The 25010-nt window shown below is 51.6% G+C and overlaps 1 protein-coding gene across 1 annotated transcript; it reads left to right on the forward strand.

Moving 5' to 3' along the window:
* Positions 1-620: 620 nt before the first annotated feature.
* On the forward strand, positions 621-18493 carry MGAT3 (beta-1,4-mannosyl-glycoprotein 4-beta-N-acetylglucosaminyltransferase). The gene is made up of 2 exons (XM_005488745.4): positions 621-754; positions 16806-18493. Exon 2 carries the CDS (start codon positions 16807-16809, stop codon positions 18313-18315), a length of 1509 nt encoding a protein of 502 aa, XP_005488802.3. The 5' UTR covers positions 621-754; position 16806; the 3' UTR covers positions 18316-18493.
* The last annotated feature ends 6517 nt before the right edge of the window (positions 18494-25010 follow it).

Raw genomic sequence — 25010 nt, forward strand, 5'->3', positions numbered from 1 at the left:
GGAGGGGGTGGTGGTACTATGGCTTGGCTTGGCTTTGTTTTCCTTTCCAAAGATGGGCCCAACGTGGAAGAAGGCAGGGAAAAGTTGAATTGAGAAAAGATAGCTTCTGCGGTTAGGGTGCACGACCGGGAGTCAGCAGACGCAGGTTCTATTTCTGGCACCGCAGCAAAACTTCCTGATGTCGCTGGGCAAGGCAGCTCACGCATCCCCAGCTCGCCTGCCTCCCTCCCGCCAAGCAGCCGGAGCTCCCGCCCTGCCTCGGCCCGCGGCATCCTCGGGGGGCTCCGCCTGGCCCGGCGCTCGCTCCCGCAGCCCGCCCGAGAGCCGCCCCCGGCCCCATCCTGGGGCTCCTTTGTGCGGGGGGCGGGGGGCGGCCGGGCCGTGCCCCGGGGGGCGGGCGGCCCGCGGCGGCGGCCCGGGGGGCGGGCGGGCGCGCCGGGGGAGGAGACAGGCGGTGAGGGCGGCACAAAAGGGGCTGCTGCAGCCCTGCCCGCTGCCGCCGGCGGGGCTCGGCTCGCCGCGGCTCCGCAGCGCAGCGCATCCTATCCTTTCCCGCGGCCGGGAGGAGCTGCCGGGCCGCTCCGCGGCGGAGAAGGAGAAGGCGGAGGAAGGCGGCGGGGGGCTGCGGGCTCCGGGCTCGCCTCTCGCCGCGGCCGGCGCCGAGCCATGCCGGGGGGCGGCGGGCGGGCTGGGGGCGAGCGGCAGCCTCGCCCCGCCGGGGGCCCGGCGGGCACCGACTCCGCGCCGGCCGGGGGTGAGTGAGCGAGCGGCTCTGCCGCGGGGCTGGGGCGGCGGGCAGAGCGCGCCCCGGGGGAGCAGCCCCGGGGCTGCGGGCAGCTGCGGCGGGACCCCCATCGTCCGTCCCCCTCCCCGCCGCCGCCGCCACCTGCAAGTTGTGCCTCGGCCCGGGGGTGCGGCGTCATCCCCTGCGAGCGCTGCCGGAGAGGCTTCCCCCACCGAGCCCCCACCTTCGCGCTCCTTATTTATTTATATTAGTGCTATTTTTTTATTCTCTCCCCCCCTCCTCCCCACCCCCCCATAATCCCGGCATCCCCTGCTAGGGAGCATCGGCTGTGGGGAGGAGGGCGGTGATGCTGCCAGCCCCCTGCCCGCAGCGGAGGGCTCGCCGGGGATGGAGGCAGCCTCCCTCCGGCCGGGGCACTGCAGCGAAGGCCCATCTGCTGCCCGGGCTCGGCTTGCGAGGAGGGCACGGGCTGGGGATGCGTGCCAAGCCTGCAGCAAGCGAGAAGGAGTAACAGGAGTGCGTGCGTGGGAGGGGAAACATCCATACAAATAAATGTGTACCGTCAAACGTCCCCTGTGCCCTGCTCTGTCTCCATGTCAGATGGCTGCAGGTCCCCTGGTCGGGGCTGGCCGCAGAGGGACGCGGCACCCAAGTTCTCTCCGCTCGTGCGGGGCTCTCGGGTTGTTTGTGGGCTGGGATAGCTGTGTGTCCTACCGGCGTGACACAGGCTGGCCGGTGTACCTCAGTCCTTGCAGAGTTTTGCTCCCTGGGCGAGCGTGACAAGGTTGGTGGGGAGCACGGCATCTGCTGCAGCCCTGGAGTTGCTCGGGGAGGGAGGGAGCGTGGCGCGGGATGGAGAGAGGCTTCTCTCAGTGCCTCAGCTCGTGGTTTTCCTTCGGGGATTTCCACACGCTGTGTTTCCTCCGGCCGCGCCTGGGTCGCACGGGAACCCCGCCTATTTCCCAGAAATGATGCTGGGGTCTTGCATTTCTCCTTTGCACCCTAGGGCAGAACGTCGGGGTCAGGAGCATGCCTGCCCGGTCTCCAGAGCATAGTGTAGGTGCTGAGCACCTCTCCTCCGGTTAATTCCACATCTCTCTTCTTGAGTGGGAAGTTCAAGCCTGTGAAAACACTCGGTGGCACCCTTGCTAACAAATATGACTTGAGTCACCAGGAACCCCCAAGCCTGTGCAAACTGAATTTCAAATTCCTGCATGCTCTTGCCCCTGTGTCGCTCACCTTGGCAGGGTGTGAGTCAGCAGGAACTTTTCAAGTTCCTTCCCCAAAGGATGTCTCTTGTGCTCTGTGGGTCCCTCCTGCAGCAGTGATGTTTAGGTCCAGCTGGCAACTATGATTTAGGAAGCGCTTGCGAGTTCCTGTTGCTGCAGCCAACTTCTCACAGAGGGGCAGAAATCAAGCAGGATCTACCATTCATTGCTTGCCCCTCAGGCAATGAGTGACATCTCTGAGGGGAGGAAGGGGTATGCGTGTCCCTATGCTCCAGCAAACCTCCAGTTTGTAAAGCCCCTCTAAACAGAGCTCTAGCACCTGTGCTTGTTTCAGCCCCAGAACAGTGCTGGGAACGTGTCCTCCAAGCTAGAGCAGGAGAGGAGCAGTCCTTTGAGCTATTCCTGGGGAGGGAGTCTCCAGCCTGCCTGTAGCACTATAAAACAAGCAATGAATGAAAGCCATTGCAAACTGCAGAAGAGCAGTGAAGCTGGGGCTTCTCTACTGCGTGTAGTAAAAGTCCCTCAAAGATTTACAGCTCCTCTGCACTCTCAGGTGATTTTGCAGTAGGGGTAAGAAATCCACTGCAAGGTATAGCATTCCTCTCTTGAGGACTCAGTTGTACCTGCACTGTTTATTAATGCCCTGGATATGCCAATTATATCCTTAGGAGAGGGGATGGATTCAGGCTAGCTGCCGGTGTGTTTTCTTGCCCAGTTCCTAATTTGGTGGCCGGACAGCTGCTTTTTGTCTAGTGTACTTCAGGTCCTAGGTGCTGCTGTGGCTCCTCTCCTTTGGAAGTGCTCTCCATACTCTTGTTTCCAAAGTGGTTTTGGTGGCTGAGTTGCCTGCCTGCTTTCCTCCCTCCCTGAAAATGCTGCTAAGATTGGAAAAAAAGTTGCCTGTGTGGCATGCAGGGATTGTCTTAGCAAGGAGGTCAAGAAGAGCAGGTGGAAAATAGTGTACTTGCAGGAATGTTAGCTTCAGTAGATGCTCACAGCTGTGAGCTTACCATGCCCAACATGACACAGGGATAGCTGGTCTGGAGGCTTGCTGGGGCTCATGGTGAGCACAGAGCCTGTTGAACCTTGGCCAGGCCCATGGCAGGCGCAGACACTCGGTGTGTTTGCCTGAGGAGCGTACCTGTGAGGTTTGTGTACTTGTGGGCTTCCTGTGTGCCTTGTGTTTACCTTTCTCCTCCTTCTCCCACACACATCTGGCTAAGTGCAGTAGTGTGACACTGGGGCCTGCCAGATTGATGTAACATGCTTACTGCATGCCTTTGAGGGAGGCTTGTGTGACAAATGTGGGTGGCTGTTTGCTGGGTGCGTGTAGCAATGCACACGGGTCCTGCTGGATGCACTTAGCGTGGAACTTCTGCTGATTTTTATGGCTGCTGTAAAGGTAGAGCATGTAAGCAGTTATGGGTATGGCAGTTGCACATAGATGTTGTTGTGCATGTTCAGTAGGTGAAGGAAGGGCACCTTAGGCTAGACAAGTTCCTCTCTGTCCCTCCCATGCTTTGACCTGTCAGCAAGCAGAGATAAACTCTGTCTCGGGGAAGGGTTTATAGCTGAGATTTCAGCTTGTTGTGTCTGAGCTTCCTCCTCTCCTGAGAACAGCATCTTTAGGGTGCACCTGCTATCACAAATTGACACCCCCACAGCCCCCAGCCTCTGTGCTGGATCATAAAGGTGGAGAAGGAGGTGGGGGAGTTTGCTGATGGACAGATGGGGCAGGCTGGGCCAGCATTCATTCCTAACGGCGATGAGGCTTTAGGTGGGGTTAGTTGCTCTAAAATGAGCCCTTTGTACATTGTTGGAGTCTGTGACCCAATCAGTGGGATGTAGCTGGAGGAGGTGGTGCTAACAAAGACTGGTACAGCTGTCAGTAACTCTGGCAGAGAGGAGGGCGAACTGACTGGCACAAGAGATGCCTTCATGACTTTGGGTCAAGTGGAGGTGCCTCAAAGGGCTGGTTCATGTTACCAGCCCTGACTACAGAAGCAGAAAAGTGTGGGTAGTTGTGCCCACGTGTTTTCTGCTGCTGTCACCCATCAGTTCTGCACAAAAGGTCAGGCTGCACTTCACTAGCACAAAATGCCATCAGGACACTACAATGAAACATTACAGTGGGATCTGAAATCTGGGGATGGTAGGCACGTGGGGCAGTGCAGTCTAGGGGGATGTGGGGAGTCTTGGGAACGCCTGCTGTTTCCAGCTGTGGGTGTTCTTGGAAAGGTGGTGACACATCTGCAGTGCACATGTGAACCAAGCTGTCGAGTCAGGGATGCAGGCTGGCCTTGAGGAGCCATGACAGAGCTGCATGGAGGTGCCAAGCCTGGCACGGTGGGCAGTTTTGGGTTGGGTTTGGGGTGCTGTGATAGCATTAGGTGAATTTCTGGCAGGGACTGGGCTGTGCCACAGCAGCAGTGCTGGGTGGGGTGCCAGGACCAGCTGCTTGTGCCAGGGACCAGGGCAGAGGTGCTGTCACCGAGCTGCTGAGTTTCCCCTTCTCCAGGGGGAAATGCTGTGTGCTGGAGTAGTGGAGTAGGATTTACAAAAGCACTCTATGCCTGCATCCCTGTGGAATAAACTCTGGCTGCATATCTGAGGAAGGCAGAAACACGATTTGTTTACCTTTTTTTGAACTTCTTTGTGTTCCTTGGCATGCAGGCCCTTTACTTCCCGAAGCTCTTCCTGAAGTACAACAGGTGCCTCCTGCTCCTCAGACCTCTGAACACCTGTAGCAGGGTGGGTGTGTTTTTGTGCTCAGAAACTGGCTCAGTAGAGCTGATAGGTGACAGGGAGTGCAGCACTGCATTTTGAGGTTTCATCAGGCTGGCTGCCTAACGAATGGCAAGGGCTTGTTGTGGAGTGGTGGTTTTGGAGGTGATTATTACCTGTTTTAGGACAGCAGGACTTGTGTGAGCTGCTTGCTGTTGAGGCCTTGGCCTTTTGTACCGAGATAACCCCCCTAGCTGAGCAGGCAGTCTGATGACCTCAGCTATGGCTCCTTGTTTCCCCACCAAGGGGAGTGCCCAGGTCTGTATCTAAATAGGCTTTTTCCAAAACATCAGCCATGGCTGTGGGGTATGACCACACTGAGCACTGACAGAATTCTTTTTCAGCCTGCAATGCTCAAATTGCAAGCGAGAGGTGAGGAGAGGTGGATGTGGCTGACTGGAAGAGAGAAAAGCAGAGGGGGCTTCTCTTTTTTCTGAGGATCATATCTGTCTTGAATTTTGACAGAATTTCTCTCCAAGGACTTTGAAGTAATCTATTAAGCTTCTTTTAATTAGTAAGCCCTTACCTAGAGTAGAAAAGTCTCTTGTATTTCCCACACAGGGAAACTGAGGCCTGGGGCAAGGCTGTGCTGTGCCCAGTGGCAATCGCAGGGGTTGGTCAGGAGAGCAGCAGCCGAAGTGCCACGCTCCCTGTACTTGCTTTGCTGCTGGCTGTCTTGGAAATCCTGGAGGACAGCTGGGTGTGGTGCTGGGCCAGAGGTTGTCCATAACTTTCTAGTCATCACTTGGGTTCTTTAGCCCTTTTCACCACAGATATTGCCTCCTTCTTGATCTGCTGCCTAATCTATAATCCCAGCTCCCTGCTGCCTTTCCCTCAGAGAATCCTTCTCCCCTTGTGTAAGTCTTTACAGGTTGGGCTGGGGTTAGCAGGCAGACACAAACTCCATGCTCTCTTCAAGACTTTGGGGTCATTTTTATCTTGGGATATTGCTGCATGTCTCCTGCCTGAGGCAGGTTTGGAGCACAGCTGAGAGGAACACGGATGCAAATCAGCCCCGCTGCACAGCGGCTCGCAGCTGTGAGCTAAGCACAGGTATCCCCTGGCTTGGCATGCAGACACAGGGCTGGACAGACAGCCAGGCAGACAGCATGGCAGGAGTCCTGACAGGGAGCCTCTCTCCTAGATGCTGAGCCCTTTAAGAAGGGGAAGGTAGGCTGGAGCCCTGAGATTTTAAGCTGGTTGTGCTGAGGCTGAAGAAAGGGCTCCGGTAGTGCTCTCAGTTCTTCCTTCGTCTAACACAGACCCTTCTAGCTGGGCAGCAGGGAAAAGGAGGAGGATGGAGGCCTGTGCAGGCTGAGCGTGGACAGACCTTGGAGGCTGCAGCAGCTAGGAAAGGTAGGCTTTTGGAAGAAGGATTTGGCTGCAGGGGCTGAGGGTGCATGGTGCTCACTGTGTGTGAGGAAGTTGTGTTTTCGTGGAGCTTGTGGCGTGAGGGCTGGCTCTGAGGCAGAGCAAAGGGCAGGGTAAATGAGGAGAGCAGTGCCCTGGAGTGAGCAGCGTGAGCTGCACTCTGTTGCTTAATGACCCCATTTCCAAGGGAAACTTTGGAAGCCCTGATATTCAGGGAAGCAGGATCTCCTGAAGGCAGAAGACTGGGGCAGCAGAACTGACTGTATTTCCCTCTGCTTTCAGCTCAGCCTTCCTTGTGTGTTATTTGTGTTAGCAAAACTCTTCTTTCTTTACCACTCCAGAGGGGATTTTGTTCCCTTTTCTCCTTCCCACCTGCCCCAGCAGTCCTTTCTTCCCTGCCTCACCGTGCCAATGCTGTCCAGCTGCAGCTTTTGCCAGCTAATCCGATCCATGGAGGCAAGACCTACTGAGCAGCCTTGCTCGAAGGGGACACGATTTTCTACACTTGCTGCTGGGGCCGTGTGAGGTCTCTGGAGAAGAGGTGGATTAAAGGAGCTGCTGTTTGCCCGTCAGCCAGCCCTGTGTCCCCAAATCCCTCCTCTCGTGCCGTTGCTCGGTGCAGGCCTGGCTGTGAGCAAGTGGCCAGCGTGCTCTCGGATGTGTGCTACTGGCACCAAGCCTCTGTGGCCTCAGAATCCCTGTCGAGCAGCAACTTCTGGAGGAAGGGTTGACCACACCTGCATGCAGCTTGGCCGGGGGTACGATGGGATTGCTTCTGCATAATTTAGCAGTCTCTTGAATTATTTATAGTGCAGTTGTGCTCTGGAACAGAGTCTTCTCGCTTCCCGTGAGCACTGGGGGGGAGGGAAGGGGAGTTTGTCAGGCATCCAGAGTCTATCACTTAGTGATGAGGAAGTGCAGTGGGCTTCCTTTTTGCCTGTGTTTGTTTGCATATGGCTCTGTGCAGCCCTGAAAGTGCAGTTCTGGTTTCGGTATTGCTCAGGTGGGTGATACTGCTGAGCATCTCTGTGGCTTGGGATTGTGTGAGAGGTTCCTGAGTTCAGAGCCTTGTCTTTGCAGTAGAGACTGTATCAAGCTGGAGACAGTCAATCTGGTGCTTGGATTTGGTCCCTCACTCAATTACAGTGCTGGAATCTTCAGGACTGTTCTCTAAAATATTTAGATGCTTGAAAGCATTTTTCTTCTTTCAGAGGCCCATCTTGTCTTGCCGAAGTGTTTTTTAGATTTGTCATGACACGGTCCATTGGACTGTGCACTGGGTAGACCAGGTGGTTGAGTAGCAAACTGTGCAGCTGAAATTGCCATCACTTCTCAGTGATTAAACCCTGAAGAGAAGCTGGCTGGGGCAGTTTGTTACAGGCTCTTGCAGCAGGGGAACATCATGGAGATGAGCTGGGTAGCCCAGCTATGTACGGTTGAATGCCCTTTGTCCCTCTGCCCCACTGTGGCAGGTTGCTGCGCCACACAGGTGGGTTGTCCTGCTTCTGCCCTGCTCGTCCTGTTGGCTTCAGCATGACCACAGCTCCCCTCCTGCACTGCACGTCCTTCTTGTTCATGACCGATTTTCATAATGAGCTCACACATAAATTCTGTCTTTCTCCTTTCCTTCCTTTTTGACCTGTTTGTGGCAGCTGACTTCTCAGAAACACAGTTCAATATAAATGTTTGTGTTACTGAAGACCTTAAAGAGGAGGAAGAGGGCTGAGGGTGGTGAAAGAAAGAAGCTGTAATCAAGTGATTGTGGTACTAAACTGCTCTGCCTGTTGTGCGGTTGAGCAGAAATGCTCAGCTTCCCTGTTTTTATTTACACAGTGTTCACGTGTGGCTTTTGTGTTTGGGGCAAAGCTGGACAGGTGATCACTGTATGTTCCCTGGACAAGCTGTGCTGTCCCATCTTGCCCTGGCCTGGTTCTTGGTCTCATCAGCCTGAAAAGAACCCATTCTTTCAGCAGATGGTTTTACCTCTTGTCAGGGGCATCACCATCTAGCTAAACACAAAATACCTTCTCATCCTTCTCAAGAAATAAGGCAACCTAAAGGAAGAATGTGAAGACAGGTGATCCCCAAAACTGTGTGATGTCCAGGATGGCATTTGCTTTCACTGATGAAGACAAACTTTCTCCTTCTTTTCCTGTAGACCTGCTCCTAGTTCTTTCTGCTTGGAGTAATCTGGAGATCAGGGTACTGCTTTGCTTAGTGAAAGGGAATGTTTGTGCAGAAGCAGTAAAAACATTTTGTTGAGACCCAGGCCTGCTGCAATTCCTGTAAACAAGGTCCAGTTGTCTGTGGGAGGCAGAAGAGAGATTTATGTGACCCTGAGTTAAGTGCATTAGGAAGCTTTTGATTTCATTCTGGGAAACTGCCCCTTTTCGCGGTACCATATGCCTGTTATCGGCACAGAGCTGTGACTGCGGAATTGATTCGTGGGGATTAAATCCAAGGGGCTGCAATGCTGCAGCCAGAAGGATAACACAAGCAGGAGGCTGTCTCTGCAAGGCAGAGCCCCTGAGCTCATGCCTTTGCCCACCCGGAGGTGGGAGTCTGGGCTGACTTGCTCCTGCCTCGGGGCAAGGCACTGAAGAGCTCTCTGCCTATGGGCCCTTTCTGTCTGAAAATAATAACAAAGTGAAGTGGCAGCGGGGGATCCAGGCAGCCCTGTGTCGAGGTCTTGCCTAAGTCTTGAAAGAGGAAATGAAGAACAAAGGCAGAAGAGACAAATAAATAAGGGTCTGTTCGTGGTCCAAGAAAAATTCCCATGGGCTTGTGTAACATTCTCGGGAAGATGTGACACTCCCTGGGCTGGAGTTAGTTTTTGAGAAATGAAGGCAAAACGGGGGGAAAAGGGCGAGAGAGTGAGTAGCGGGGGTTGGGGAAGGGGAGGAGAGAAAGGAGGGAGACACATCCTAGAGAAACCTCTCCGCGTGGAGTCAGGTTTCTGCGTTTGTTCCCGGTGAAGAGGGGTTAATGCTCTTTGCATGGGATTGGCTGGTCACCAGACATTCAGAGTGCAGGGGGATCCGGGGGCTGCCAAGCAGGACCCCTGTGGCCTGAAAGGGAGGGGAGGAGGGGAAGGAAGAGGCTCTTCCAAACAGTAATAGATCGGCTACTGTGGGAAAGTGAGCGCACTGCCAAACCCCAAGTAGTTGGTGATGGATGGGGGAGGAAAGAGGGTGGGGATGGAGGGCCAGCTCTTCTCCTGGCCACTAGGATCTTGCTGCTATTCCATGGCTCCTCTTTATTTATTGTCTTCCTGGGGTTTAATTATTCTGCTCCTTGATCCATCTTGGAGACCCTTTATCCTGGGGATGCACAAACAACTGCCACCCGCTTCAAAAATAGCTGGAGTTAATGTGGTTTCTCCTGCCTGCGTGGGTCTGTGTGCTTCACCCATCACCATGGCATCAAGTGTTTCTTGCCTCTTTCCTCTTTTAAGTGCCATGCTCTGGGCTCACAGGGTACACTTCACCTTCCTCTGGGCTCTTCAGCCTGCATCTCCCTGTTGCTTGGGCTGTCTCACAGTCCCTGCTTTCCTTTGCACAGGGTTTGTGTGCCTGATCTGGCGTGTCTGCCACGTGCTCCTGCTCTTCACCCATGGACCTGCAGGTCTGAGGGTAATCTGGACTGTTCATCTTGCAGCCGTTCTCAGGATTTGTGGCTTGTACTCCACTTGCTTGACCTGCCTGGAGTGCCTGCCAGGATCTGCATTGAAAGCAGTTGCCTGCTGCTGCTGGTTCTTCCACGTCCTTCCTTGAGATGTGCTCCTTCTCTGATGCTGCTGGGAAGAATTAGTGAGCTCATGGGGGTTGAATGGGGGCCTTCTTGGAGATTTGGTTAGATGAACAGTGGCTACAGTGGTGTAATTTTGAGTTTCTGAGGATGTATCTACATCTATGTGTTTTGATCAGAAGTGAACTGGTGAAATAATTTAGAAAGTTTCTGCTGGTCATCTGCTTGTTCCCATGCCTAGGCGTTTTCTTCAAGTTTATTTTTAACCCAGCTAGATCTGCTGCTGATATGGCTGTAAAAGCAGACTTTCATGTGATTGACAACTTGAATTCATACAACTGACAGCTGAGGGATGGGTAAGCTGTGATGGTGGTGAGTGAGGGGGGAGAACCTCTGACACCACAGCCTGTGCTGCCACGTGCCTCACTTGAAGGCTCGGCAAGCTTTATTTGGTTTTGACCTGTCCTTCCTAGCAAGGCACCAAGGGAGATCTTGCATGCTTGTTTGATTACCCCATGGTCTGTCTGAAGACAGAAATTGCTTTTTGGTGTAGTGTTGTCCCTTTTCCCTTTCCTGTTGCTCATGATGGAGTATCTCCCTAGAAGAGCTAACCAGCTGTGTTTTGCAGTGGCTGACTGCTGTGCAGCTGGAGCAGTGAGCAACAGCAGCCCTGTGCTTCTCTGGGAGAAGGGCCTGGCATCCTGGGTGAGTGCAATGAGCAGCGCTCAGCTTGCCCTTGGATGTGCAGAGAGGCCCAGCCTGGGAGCCAAGTGGTGACATGAGCTCCAGGGCCATCCCAACACGCCTCGTGGAAGCAGATGTTTTGAGGAGGCAATAAGCAGGGCTGGGGAAGGGTTCTTCCAGGATATCAGGCAGAAGGGAGGGAGGGAGGTGCCTCTTCTCCTACAGCAGAAAGAGCACTCAGACTAGTGACGCTAGGAAATTGAAGGTGCAGCTTCTGAGAACCTCTGAAGGATTAGTGAGCAGAAGCATCTCTGAAGCAGTGGAAATTCCTATGGTGAGACTGGATTTAGTCAGAGAGAGAAGATTAGCTACAAGGGAGCCCAGCATATCTGAAGGATGCTGAGAAGAATATTTGATTGATTCCAGTGGAGTTGGAAATCCAGCTTAGTTTCCTTTAGCATGCAGTACTGCACTCTTGTGACGTCCATGTACTTCTTGGATAAAATTAAATTGGCGTCTTGTAGGCCATTACTGGATTTCACTAGAGTTTTCTAGTCTTTTCTGAGATCATCTTTTAATGTGGGGGTTGGAGAATTAGATAATTATGCTGCTATTAGTAATATGGTGGCTACAGTAAGAACAGTCTGAGTGGAGGGTTTTATGATGGACTCTGAAGGTGTTCAGATGTTGGTCTGTTCTGCTGACTTCTGGAAGATCAGTCTTGAGACAAAATCCTGTCAACAAAGACCACTTTATCTCCAGCTCCTATGTGTTCTGTGTGGAGGGTTAAGAGCTGCTTTGTCCCACAGTGTGCAGCTGTCCTGTTGCAACTGGAGGTATAGCATCTGAAATAACCAAGGCTTAGTCCACTGAAAGGCAGGACAAGACACTTGAGGGAACAGTTGAAGGTCCATGGGAAGTGTGGATCCTGAACATACTGTGCTTGCAGAGGTAAGGAGGTGAGCAGATACAGCACAGAAAAAGCTGGAGGCTTTGTGTTGCATCCATCTTAGTTTCTGTGTGCAGCAGATAGCAGCTGCTGGTGTGGAGCACTTGGGTCTCCTAGAGGAATGCATAAAAGAGATACTTGGTTTGTTTTTTGACTGTAGATGCTGCAGGTGTGTTGAGACTTAGCAAGGTCTTGCACACAGTCTGGAGGCTTGTGGTTGACATGTACATCATGTACCTGTCCTCCCTGGGAAGGGGAGGGCAATGCCTTTCTTTGTGCTGTGCTGTCACCCTTCCCTGGCCAACCTCAAACCTTAGTTTTGTGTAGATTCACCCTTTAGCTATCTTTTTTCCTCAATCTGGTTTTCTTTCTGACTTGGTAAGACCTACTAGTGGTGGGTGGATGGCAGCTCTGGGGGACAAATGACAGTCATGGTGGCATACTTTTGAGTGGTTACCTTACCACTCTTCTTACCTGTCTGCAGAATGGAGGGAAGGTGCTTAGGACAGAGCCTTGCTGTCCCTCAGCCTGACTTGCTTGGGGAGTGCCCCTGCTGGATGGCTCCATCCAGCTGTTTGGGCTGGCACCAGGTCAGTGGCACCTTGTGGTCAGTTGCCTTGGGGCTGCAAAGGAAACGTGGAGTGTGAGGTATTGCTGTTTTGCATTTGTGCTGTGGGCAGCAGCTCTTGATGAAGGACACAGAAGAATGTTTTATTCTGTCCTTGGAACTTGCAGGGAAGCTGATACGGACCTGCTTACATTGAAACCACCTTGTGCTGTGGCTGCCAGAGCTTCTTGCTGACGTCCTTGTAGCTTGCAGTCCCTGAAAGCACCGTGGCATCCTTCATGTGAGAGATGCTGAGCCCTAGCTAACTTCTGGTACATCCTGCTTCTCTCAGATCTTCCTGCAACGTAGGATAATCTTCTTTTCCTACCCTTAAGCAAAGTGCAGTCCTGCTGTGCCTGAACTTGCGTGAGTTGTTGACAAATACTAAGTTTTATGGTTTCTCCTTCTGTGGATGTTTGCAGGACAAAAGTAACTTGAGATTTTTAGAGTGTTTAGAGGTACTGTGGCTCTGATGCCTGCTTGGTTCCTGTGCTTGAGGATGGCAGGTAGACCTCATACTCCAGAAATGTGGAGCCTGTTCATTTGTCTCTAGCTGGAGCAGAGAGAGTTGGGCCCTCTGTGTGGAGTGGGGGGTGGAAGTCATACTGGGTTTTTAATCTGCCATGTGAAAGTGATTCTAATTTGAATTGCTGCTTTGTGTTGAAGTGTCTGAGTGATCTGCAAATATGTTACTGCATGGGTGTTATGGGATAACTTTAGGCAGAGGAGACGAGCATTATGGTATCAGGGGAAAACCAGAAGCTTCTGCTCTGACTTGTTCTCCACAGCTTCGTTTTCCCTGTAACCATGGGAGAGGTCTAAGGAGTCTGAGTCCCATGCCCTAACAAGATGTATCCAGCAGGCTGTTGTGTGGCCTCTTGCCAGTCTTCTCCAGAAGAGAACATTGGGGCTGGTGAACTGCCAGCTCTTATCGGTGCATATCTTTCTCTCTAGATTCTTGAAAAATAAGTGTGTTATTTCAGGATGGTATAAATCAACTGGTCACTGAAATGGCAACAGGTGCCTGGGGATAACTCATGTGCATAACACATCTAGCTTTTCTCCTTTTTTGAAAGCGCTTCCCCTGCATGGTAGAGAAAGAACTTCAAGCAAGGAAATATCAAAGGGGTCCCTAACAAAAAGAAGCTTTCAGCTTGTGTCTCCAGGACTGTGTGTTGCTGAAGCAGTCTATAACTGTGCACTCCCTAAAGAGCCTTGTCTTAATGGAGCTGACTGTCCACACTACTTCACACTTTTTCTTCTACTCGAACATTAAAGCTTTTCTTGCTGCTGACAGCAACTTGATCACTCTCCCAGAGATCAAGCTGACTTTTCCCCCCCTTCCTGAGTCAAAATTGTCAGAAGGGAAATACCTCTTCTTGCTGTTTTCTGTGTTCCTGGTCACTGATGGCTGCTTTGCGTTGGAGCAGCTGGGCTCTTCTGTGATGCACTGAGATCTCCCTGAGTGGTACCTCCTTTCTCATTTCCACCACATGTAAATATTTTGGATGGGGAGGGTGGGGAATCCTCCCTTGCTGGCCTTTGTCTCCAACGAGCTGCCACCAAACACGCCTTTCACTGCAGGGCTGATCAGAGGATATGGGAAGGGATACGTGATTGATGGTATTTAGTCTTGGCTCACCCAAGGGTGCATGAGTGTTCTCCACTCCCTGGCAGAAGAATCCCTGGCATGTGAGAATGAAGGTGGTTCCCAGGGAAGAGATTTTGAACTTTTCAAAGACACACCTCTCTTCTTTGCTTCCCTCCCCTCTTCCAGGAGGGGTTAGGAGATGGGTTTGTGTTCCCACTCCCTGACAAAACCACCTGAGCAGTGACAGTTGCCTGCTGGGCCGTGTCAGCAGGAACAGCAGAGGGTACTGCAGAGCAGCCAGGGCGGGCTGTGCCCCCAGCCTGGCGCAGGAGCCCGGGCAGCCCTGCCCAGAGCCCCTTGTGCCTGTGGCTGGAGAGCTGCAGAGCCACATGCTGAGCCTGACAGATACTGGTGTATGCTAATGGCAGGGGAGGAAAATCTGCTTTGCTGCCTAAAACCACGCGTCCTGCTATGTAGACACGGCGTGCTACATCTCAGAAAGCAGAGCAGTTTGTTGAATGTCAAGAGTTATGGCTTTTTGTCTGGGAATTTACTGTGGCTTGCAGAGCATCATCACAGCCATCTGAGAAGGTGATGTGCCTTGTGTGATTCCTTCAGCCCTTGCCTTGAGCCCTGGGCTGGCCCAGGGGAAACTGGCTGCATTTGTGTGTCCTGTAGGACCTGGAGCGAAACCAGCATTACCTGGCAGTTAGTGGGGTTGCTGTGTTGGAGCAGGCCAGCTGTTCCTCTTGCCCTGGTTTCAGTGTCTGAGAGAGCAGCCTGATGTCTGGAAGTAATGCCTTGGAGAAGTCACAGGACACCTGGCAGGAGAAAGCTGTACTCATTTACCAGTGAGGGACACTTTCTACTGACACCCAGTCACTGCTAATTTAGGGGGAGTTTGGTTTCCTTGTGCCCTTCTCTTCCCCGCACTTCAAAACAGACTGAAAACTGGTGATGTGTAAGGAAAAGGCACTGAAAATTCCTCTATTTTACAAGTGATGTTGCTGCTTCTGCAAGGCATTAACAGAGTCTCAAGGAAAAAATCAGTCATGGATAGAAAGAGATGCTCATGGTGTTTTCTGCAGCCCCTTGTTTTGCCCACATGAAGAAAGCTTGACAGCAAGCCCCAGGGATTATCTTTTATGACTTTTAGCAAGAATATCCAGCCCCTTAATGGCTGGGCCACTACAGAGGTCATGTCCAGAGCCAGCACCCTGCCCTGCTGCTCACTTGTGTTGTGGCAAAGTATATCAAAACCCCTACTAAACATTAACCAATAGAATCGAGCTCTCTTTCCTTTTTCCTTGTTTATTTTTCTTTCAATTTTTTCCCCTCCCAAGGCCATGGTGTAACTTTTCCACCAGCTTCAGGCTTGCAGTCCTTCAGTCAGAGCTTACTCTGGGACTCCTTGCCCTGCCACATAAGCACTGGGGACCATGTCAGTGCATGGTGACTTCCACTAAAAATGTGACTGCCAAGTGAACAGAAACACTTTGCTGAGCTGCAAGGTACAACTTTGGACAGCCCCTCCAAAGTCCGTGTCAGAGCCATCTGTGGAAAGCCAGATATGTTTCCCTTTGGGTAGTTGCCATCTGTCTAAATGCTTTATGGCTTTTCACTTCAGTATTCAAGTCTCCTCAAGTTACTCAATAACACGCTTTGCTGTATTTTACCTAATACCCTCTGAAGTGGCAGGAGCTGGTTGGGTTCTTCTTCCCTCTGCTCCCACACCTGCTCACGTGTGGGGCAGCTGCCCATGACCCCCAGGAGCAGGGACTGCCTCCAGTGAAGGTGTTGCTGGCACCACTGTGTGCCAGGTGGAACCTTTATAAGTGATGGTGCCTGAGGAACTTTGGCCCTGGAAGGGAGACTGCAGCAGGGAGAGAAGCACCAGAATGGAGCATGTGGAGGGGGTGAGGTGATACGTGTCACATGTGTGGGGATCTCTGCCTCTTTGTCACTGCAGGAAGGGTGTCATGCTCCAGGACAGCCTCTGCCTTGGAAGCTAATTTAGATGACCTTTTTTCCATGCCCACTTTTCCCCCAACTTGCCTTTTCCTAAACAGCAGGTGATGAACACCTTTTCTACCTTTCCTTGGTGAAGCACTGTGTGAGATTAGTTTTTTCTTTCTTTTTTTTTTTTTTTTTTTGGTTGTTTTTCTGAATTGTAGTCTTCAATCACTTCTCTGCCTGACAGCATCTCTATGCTGGGCTGGAGGAGGGGAGGATGAAGGCAATGCCTCATGTTGTTTGGAGGGAAGGGCTCTGCACCGCTGGCTTCTTCCTGACCTGACGTGGATCCATCATGATGGCACAATATTACTGGCAGAGACAGCTAGGCATTTATTTTTGTCACCTTGATGCAGATGTAGAAAAACCTCAGCATCTGGTCCACAGAAAGTGAAAAGCAAAATGCAACATATGGAGATACAGTGGACTTGAGAATCACAGGTGGGAGAAGAGTAAATGTGACAGGATCTTAATTTTATTTTTGTTTTCCTGTCCTCCATGTGAACTTGGGTAGTATTTCCTAAGAATAAGGGTGGTTTTTTAGGGTGTGTGTTGTACAAACATTGTAAAGATCTGGAGAGTGTAGGCTGCTGACTAATGATCTCGGTCTTTTAAAACTGCCTCTGTTGCACTGGTCATGTTTCAACCATGCCCCCCCAACTCTCTCACCCTTCCTGGGCTTTTCATTTTCTCCCAACCCCCTGGTGATGCACCTCTGAGGAGGTTTACATTAATTTAATTTCCATCGGTGAGTAGGGGCAAATCTGCCATGCATGGTGAGTTCACTAGATCATGAATTCCTGTTATTCTGGATTTCCTGTCTTTCTACCCCATTGCCAGTGCCTTTCTTGTCTCTGTGGATTTTTGAGACTAATCTAGCAGAGGTTCAGCTTGTAGTCCAGCTGAAGCAAAAGGCCCAAGGAAGATGGCAGGGGGTGGGGGTGTAATTCCTGGAGTCAAGTCTCTAAAAACGCATGCTGAATTTGGACCAGCATTTCTCCCCAACCTGTTTTTCTAACAGTGGTAAGCTTTCTGCACCTCAGTAACTATTGAATGTGACTTTCCTTTTCGTGGCTCTTCCGCAGGATGAAGATGAGACGCCATAAACTCTTTCTGACTCTCTGCATGGCTGGTCTCTGCCTCATCTCCTTCTTGCACTTCCTCAAGGCCCTTTCCTATGTCACCTTCCCCAGGGAGCTGGCTTCACTTAGTCCCAACCTCGTCTCCAGCTTCTTCTGGAACAATGCCCCCGTCACGCCTCAGGTCAGCCCTGAGCCGGGGGGTGCAGAGTTCCTCCGCACACCCCTGTACTCCCACTCTCCCTTGCTCCAGCCCCTGTCTCCCAGCAGAGCCAGCGAAGAGCTGCACAAGGTTGAGTTCGTGCTGCCAGAAGACTCCACGGAATACTTTGTCCGTACCAAAGCCGGTGGCGTTTGCTTTAAACCAGGCACCAAGGTGTTGGAGAAGCCACCCGCGGGCGGCCGGCAGGAGGAGCGGGCGGATGGCGCGGCCTCGGGGCGGCCGGCTCGGAAGCCGCTGAGCGCTGGCGGAGCCAAGCGGCGCAAGTGGGTGGAGTGCGTGTGTCTGCCGGGCTGGCACGGCCCCAGCTGCGGCGTCCCCACCGTGGTGCAGTACTCCAACCTGCCCACCAAGGACCGCCTCGTGCCGCGGGAGATCCCCCGGCGCGTGATCAACGCCATCAACGTCAACCACGAGTTCGACCTGCTGGACGTCCGCTTCCATGAGCTGGGAGACGTAGTGGATGCTTTTGTGGTGTGCGAGTCCAACTTCACGGCCTACGGAGAGCCGCGGCCCCTCAAGTTCCGCGAGATGCTCCTCAACGGCTCCTTTGACTACATCCGCCACAAGGTGCTCTACGTTTTCCTGGACCACTTCCCGCCCGGTGGCCGCCAGGACGGCTGGATTGCTGACGATTACCTGCGTACCTTCCTCACCCGGGACGGCATCTCCCGCCTCCGCAACCTGCGCCCGGACGACGTCTTCATCATTGACGATGCTGATGAGATCCCGGCCCGCGATGGCGTGCTCTTCCTCAAGCTCTACGACGGCTGGACGGAGCCCTTCGCCTTTCACATGCGCAAGTCGCTCTACGGCTTCTTCTGGAAGCAGCCGGGCACCTTGGAGGTAGTCTCAGGCTGCACCATGGGCATGCTCCAGGCCGTCTATGCTACCGACGGGATACGTTTGCGACGCCGTGACTACTACACCATGCCTGGCTTTCGGCAGTACGAGAACAGCACGGGACACATCCTGGTGCAGTGGTCGCTGGGCAGCCCCCTCCACTTTGCTGGCTGGCACTGCTCCTGGTGTTTCACCCCAGAGGGGATCTACTTCAAATTGGTGTCAGCCCAGAATGGGGACTTTCCCCGCTGGGGTGACTACGAGGATAAACGAGACCTCAATTATATCCGGGAGCTGATCCGGACTGGTGGCTGGTTTGATGGTACAATGCAGGAGTATCCCCCTGCTGACCCCAAGGAGCAGATGTATGCTCCCAAGTACCTGCTCAAGAACTACCAGCGGTTCCGCTACTTGTTGGAAAACCCCTACCGAAAGGTGGAGGGTGCTGGGTGAGGCCACTGGGTGAGAAATCGGAACTTCACAACAAAGGGAAAGAGTCGGGTGTTTTCGTCTGTTCCTTCTTTTGTTTCCTTTGTTTATGGACAGGGTGTGCTGTTTCTATGGGCTCTCTGCCCTCCCTCACTTCCTGTTCTTCTTCCCTTCATGCCAGGGTGATGCCTGGGAACCCAAATTCCTCAGTCACATGAAGGGAGACCTGGACAGGAGGAAGAGAGATGTTGAGAACCCGCTCTGTAGAAGCATAAAGACTTCCTTGCATCTTCTGTGCCTCTCCTGCTGGATGGAGGGAATCTCTGCAGCCAGCTGGCAGATTTTCCTCTGGGGGAGGCTGAGAGGATCCCATGGGGAGACAGGACAGCTGTTCCCATCCACCCTCATCCTTTGTGGATTGGAGCAAGCATAGATGCAAGCCTGGGCTGTTTATTGAGCGTGTGAGTCAGCAGGCACAAACTCTTGTGAGTGGTTGCGTGTGCAGATGTGTGTCACTGGCATTTTTTGGATGAGTGAATGTGCAAAAGCATCTCAGTGTGCTTTTTTTTTTTTTTTAAATACTGCTATATTCAAAGGGTATTTTGGAGAAGGGGAATCCTTTGCTTTCAAGGTGTCCTTCTCAAGATGCAACCCCTTGCACAGGCTTAATGCATTCTGTCCTGGGCTGGATCTTGCCCCAGTACTCTACCAATCCTGGAGCAGATAGCTAGGAAGCAGAGGAGAAAGCTGGGTTTGAGGGTTTTTTCTGCTCATTTTTCCCCTGCCCCCACAACGCTGCATGGACTTGTCCTACAGAAGCCAGAGTATCTTCCCTGCAGTACAGGCTGCTGTTGGGGCTGGGATAAGCTGTGGGGGACTCAGTCAGATGGTGGGAGTGTACGTTTGCAAGTGCATGGTTGCCTGTGTGCATGAGTGCTCACATGCATGGGTTTGGTGTGCACCTGGGTGTTTATTACCAGTACTGGGGGGGAGGAGGACATAGTGGGGCTTGGCTGTGTGTGCTTGCAGAAAATGGTGGGATCCAGAAACTGTGATCTCAGTGTTGGCATGGATGATTTCTTGGGCAGTTCATAGGAGAGGACCAGGGATAGCACTGGCTCTGCATAGCAGTGCTACACTTGTGGGACTGTTGCACGCCTCTCTGGCTGCCTCTAGAGGGGCACAGGCTGTGCCTGTAGCAGGGCTGCTCTTACATGTGCTGGCTACTCCTTCTTACCACGGGGTAATAAAAGGGAGAAGAGGAAGGGCAAAATTCTGATTGTTGTGCGCAAACAAAGCTTGTCAAGGCACAAGGTCCATCTGTCTGTCCTTAGGGTGTGGGAGGGCTCATGAAGAAACAAGCTATGGGCCAATTCTTCCTGGGGCCAAGAGGCTGTTTGGGGACCACAGTGCAATCTAGAGTGTGTGCAGCCCACATCTGCACACGCAACCACTTGCACACGCAAGGGCCATGCAGACAAGACCATGGAGAGGAGAAGGGGTTTAGGAGTGTGCTGGTTGCAGCTGGTTGGGCTGGTGTCTGCTCAGGCATGGGCAGTGAGGACCTGCCTGCTGTTGTATTGGGTTGTTCAGCTCACTGAGGAGGCAGATTCTTGTCTCCACCCTTACCACCACCCTTCCTTAGCAGATGGCTTGACAGGGTGCCCAGAGCCTGGGTCATAGTGGGCAGAGGGTGAAAATCATAATGAACTTGCTCTCTTAGCCTTGCAGTGGAAAGACTGACTCATGCTCCAAGCAGAAATCATGGAGCAGGTTAAAGAGGAAGGCGTTGGCACAAAGCAGTGTGGCCCTTCTGGCCAGCTGTTCTAAAGCAGGAGGGTTTTCATTGCCCTTAACTCCATCAGGGTTCCATGGTCCTGTGTTGCCCAGCATGTGCCACCCTTGTGCTTCATTCCTACCTATGTCTCTCTCTTTTTTTCCCTCCCTAGTTCCCTCTCTAGAGAAGAGAAAATTGTCAACAAAACCAACTTGCTTGCCTAATAAGGCAGAGACTGCAATAAAAAGAAGATTGTCTTTTTCTGATCAAATGGAGATGCAGTTCACCTTAGCTCCTTCCTCATGTTGTGTGCCATAATGCTTCCTTAGAAGAACTGAAGGAACCTCTTTTTTGTTACCATTTTTGGTTTCTTTAAAAACACTGTTCTCAGTTCTGTTGTGCCTTCCCCACAGGCAGAGAAGCCCCTTTGGGAACTGGGTAGACAAACTTTGCTAGGAGAATGCTTTTCCCCCAAAGGGAAGTTGTGGCTTTAAGTCCAGACTGATTGATGTAGCAGGAGGAACTCCTGTCACAGTGATGGGGTTCTGGTGCTGAGCAACTGTGGGGAGGTCTTAGGTGTAGAGAGATGGTAGAGAAGTGGGGTCCCAGCTGAGGAAGGAGGAGCCTGTATTGAGCAGGATGAAAGCCACAGCACTGAGGATGTAGCACAGGGAGAAGAGGCTTTCCCCAGGGACAGCTGGAGGAGAGCAGGTGTGTTGGGTCATGCAATTCAGCAGCAGCACAGTATGGAAGGAAGAAGCCATTTCTCATTTTTACTCTGAGGAGGGAGCCTGAGGTCTGCCCTTGGACCTTTTGGCTTTTCTTTGTCTCAGTGGTGATAACACAAGGTCATTGCCAGGCTTTGCTGGAGACAGAGGAGAAAGAAAGACCAGTCTCTGCATGGGTGCTTTGGCAGCACCAGAGCCCCACTTGAGCAGGAGCTGAAGTTCACGTGTGCTGGGACTGCACCTCCTTATCTCCCGCAGTGGGAGCAGCCTTTCCTCTGATATCAGCCCTTCCCTTCCCATGCATGGCCATCCTTGGGGATTTTTAGTGCACAGCAGTCATGTTTTCAGTGTTGAGGTGTGGCCTTTGTCTCTTGGGAGTTTAACAAGCCCACAGCTGCAGTATCTGCTTCTCCCATTCCTGATCTACAGCCTGTTGCTTTTTCCCTCCTCCATTATTTGCTCCACCATTGTCCTCTTCTCTCTCTGATTTGTCTCCCTTCTGCTCCCTTGGGCTGGAGAAGAAGGTATTGCTGGAAAGGAATGCTGGGGCTCTTGAGCAGAACTCCTGCCCTGCCTGTCTCCTGGACTTACTCACTTCCTTATTCTTAGGAAATTAAATTGAAACCAGACTTCTCTTGTAGTGGGAGGAAGGGGCTTTACAGATGAAATGCATTCCTTATTGTTTCTCTTTCTCAAGAATTGTTTAAGCATTTTTTGATTTAAGGCCAAACCAGTCAATGTTTGTCTAATTTGTCTGGCTAACTCTGTGTTTATTATCCTTAGGGAGCTAGAGTGCTTGTCATTAAAAATCTTCCTTCCTGTCCCTGGAGGGAACAGACACTACTAAGCTGGCTTTCACACAGTGATTTTCCAAGGTGGTGGCTTGCCCTCTGCTCAGCCTTGCCTGTGCTGCCTGCTGGGACCTCTGCAGCCAGCTCCAGGTGGGACAGCCACCCCTCCAGGCAGCTGCCACAAGAGGGAAGTCAAAAGTACGTGTGTGTGTGAGGTAGTGAGAGGCAAAGCAGGGGGCAGGTTTGTGTCAGATCCTTGTTTCCCAGGGCTGGACTCTGAGGTGAGCACTGAAGCTCCTTCATTTTATCTGAACCAGGCTCTGAGATTTGAGAAGGGAAAGACCAAGAACATTGTCCTGGCACTGGGCTGGAGTTGGGATCAGACTACCAGAGCCTGATGTCTGTGGGTTGTTGCAGTCCATGGGGGCACTGGGCAGTGAATCCTGCTCTCTTGGAGGGAATACATCACCAGCCTTTTCCTGCAGCCCTCTTCAGCCTTGTGCTTTTTCACTCCTAAAGCCTTTTTTACCTTCGAATTGGTAAAAAGCAGGGCCAGGAAATAGGTGAAGCATTGTGTGGCACACTCAAGCCTTGCACTTCTTTCTGCCTGTCTTTGTGCTTCCCACCTAGGAAGAGATTGTGTGCCTATGCTTGGCTTTGGACTGGAGAGTGCTTTTTCCTCTTTTGCCCTAAGGGAAAGGAAGGACGTGGGCTTTGGTGCACCTGCAGCAGCTGAGCTTGCTGAAGCAGAGGGAGTAGGGCAGGTTAGACCTATTTGCCCATCTGGGGGTAATGCCACACCCAAGTGACAGAAAAGACACGGTGACTTTGTGCCTGTGGTTGGTATGGAAGATGACATGCTCAAGCCCACTCTTGCTGTTGCTTTCTCTGATCCCTGTGTCCTGCTGAGGTGTTGTGCTTGTGCTGCCCAGGCCAACCTACTCTGTGTCTCTGTGACAGGTGAACAAGGAAAGCCAGCTGGCATGGAGGGAGAGTGTTCATTCATCATCCAGACGGGTGTTCATTCCCCTCTGCCTGCCTTGCTGTTTCCTTGTGGGATGGGGTGTCTTCCCCTCCTCAGTGTCCCTGGGGCTGTGTCCCTGTGTCCCAGCTCCTGCTGGCAATCTCTGTGGCTGCTATGCCTCTGCACTGTGAAGATGGTGTCCAGGGTCAGTCCTGGTTCCATGGGTGAACACTGGTGGTGGAGAGGGAAGGGATGGCTTGTCCTGGCTTCACTGACCTCTAACCTTGGTGAGAAAGGAGGGAAGTGAGTGGGAGAATGGATCCTGTATCCCTCCATCATTGTGTTCTCCCTACCCTCCCTAATCCCCTGATTTCTGAGACATTGGACAAACTCACTCCTGTTACGGGAAGGGGAGCAGGAGGGTAAGGGAGGGGCAGGAGGGGCTCAGATCCAGCATTGAGAAAGAAGAACTGTTTCTAATGCAATACATTGATGTTTTAAAGCTTTGGGCACTACAGGTAATGGATTAAGAAGGGATCTGAAATACTCTAAGAATTCAAACAGCTGTTTTTTCCTGCCTGTGCGGATGATGATGCAGTATCATCCTGGAGTTGGTCCAGCAGCACTTCTGAGCCTGGGGTCCACCTAGACCTACTGCTGGTGTTGCTCCTGGAGGGGCTCCAGGACACCCTGCTTTGGAAAAAGAATGCGTGGACTTGCCAAAAACTAGAAAGAAAAGAAAAAAATAAGAGCATCTGCAAAGCTCCTTTCAACTCTGTAATTTATAAACAGCAAGTAATAATGAACTTTTTGTAAGGATAAATCAAATGTACATTCTGAAATCATTTTCTCTGTAAATGGTTGGATTTCATTTCACCCTTAAAGGGATGCTTAAAAGGAGGAGATAATAATAAAAAATTAAAAAAATTTACAAAGTATGAAAAGAAACCAAGATGTGTGTGACAGCTTTTATTTCTGATTGCCTGGCCAAGGGGGCTGCTTGGAAAATGGGGCGAGGGAGCTTCCTTTCTTGGCAGAACAGTGTTCCCAAGAAGGGAGATGGAAGGGGACTGATTCCTGATTTTGTTGGCCCCTGTCAGAGCTAATCTGCATGTTAGGTGAGTATGAACATGTAAAGGCACATGAGTGGGGAACAGTGGCTGCTCGTGGCTCTCAGAAGAGCTGGTGGACATGGGAACCATCTCATAAAATGGTCCCTTGACACCATCTTTGCTCCTTTGGATGCATCCATTTTTCCAAGTAAAGCCCTGAAAACCCCAGAGCCCCAAATTAAACCTCCCACTGCAGAAATGCCTCTCTGGTGGCTGACTTTTGGCATGGTGCATGAGAGAACATGACCTCCTTGTTTTGGTTTATTTTTAAACCTGTCTGCTGTAGTTTTGGCTGTTCCCATTACTTGGTATCAAAGCCTGGTCCTGCTCTGAATCCTCCTAACCATCTGGCCTCTGCAGTGCTTTTGGCAAGGGCCTTTTGAAAGCTCATGTGCCACCTACAGCTATTTAAATTTTTACCTGTTAAAGTGTCTTGTGCTTCAGGTTCATTCCTGATTCCATTTAGAGATAGTGACTGTAAGCATTATAGATTATTTTCCTCATAATTATTAGCTCCAGTGAATTCCCTCATCTTTCTTTCATCCATACCAGTCTAAAAAAATGTTCTCAATTCTCCTTTTGTGGAAGGGTCTCATCAAACTAGAGGCTTGTGTTGTGCATTGCTGAATGCAATTCTGCTGCTTCCCTTGCTGGAACAAAGGGCGTGAAAGAAACCTGCCATTAAAAATTAGCAATTAAAATTTTCTATTTAGAATTTTTAGCATTCTTAGTGATTACTGTATTTTTGTGCCTGAACAGGGGATAATCTAAAAATAGTTGATGACCAGCATGCTTGAAATTTCAATTTTTCAAGAGGGGAAATATAAGCCTGTAAGCACAGACCAATGGCAACTTAGTGAGACAGTTTAAGAAATTACTTTGACTAGGTCAAAGTTTCTCCCATGTTATTTTTCTTTTCTAACACAAAATCCTTTCTGACATTTATATTATTTTGAAGAGTAACATAAATGACATTTCTTTTTGTTTCTTGTGAGGTTTTAAAAGACCTTTTTCCCTGGAAAGCATGAGCTTCTGCTGCAGGAGCTTCAAGTGCCTCTGTGAGTGAGAGGGCTTGACTCTTGGACAAACCAGTCTGGGGTGGAGACGTTCATTTGCAGGAGCAGTGGGGAGCACGTGGCCCCACCAAAAGCCCCATTTACCGTGTCAGAGGGTCCCTCAACGCACCAATGCAGCATCCATCCTGGGTATGGATACAGAGCCTAAAGCCCCACATGGAATCAGGAGCCTGCGAGCCATCTGATGCCAAGCAATCCTGCATGTTTTGCAGGATTTCAGTACCCAGCAGGTGTTCGATGGGCTGATGCATCCTGGAGGAGCTCTGGGTGA

The sequence above is a fragment of the Zonotrichia albicollis genome, chromosome 4 (assembly GCF_047830755.1).
Source record: "Zonotrichia albicollis isolate bZonAlb1 chromosome 4, bZonAlb1.hap1, whole genome shotgun sequence".
In the NCBI taxonomy this organism is placed as follows: domain Eukaryota; kingdom Metazoa; phylum Chordata; class Aves; order Passeriformes; family Passerellidae; genus Zonotrichia; species Zonotrichia albicollis.

Coding starts and splice junctions, on each gene's coding strand:
- MGAT3 (XM_005488745.4), top strand. CDS start 16,807: ATGAAGATGAGACGCCATAAACTCTTTCTGACTCTCTGCATGGCTGGT.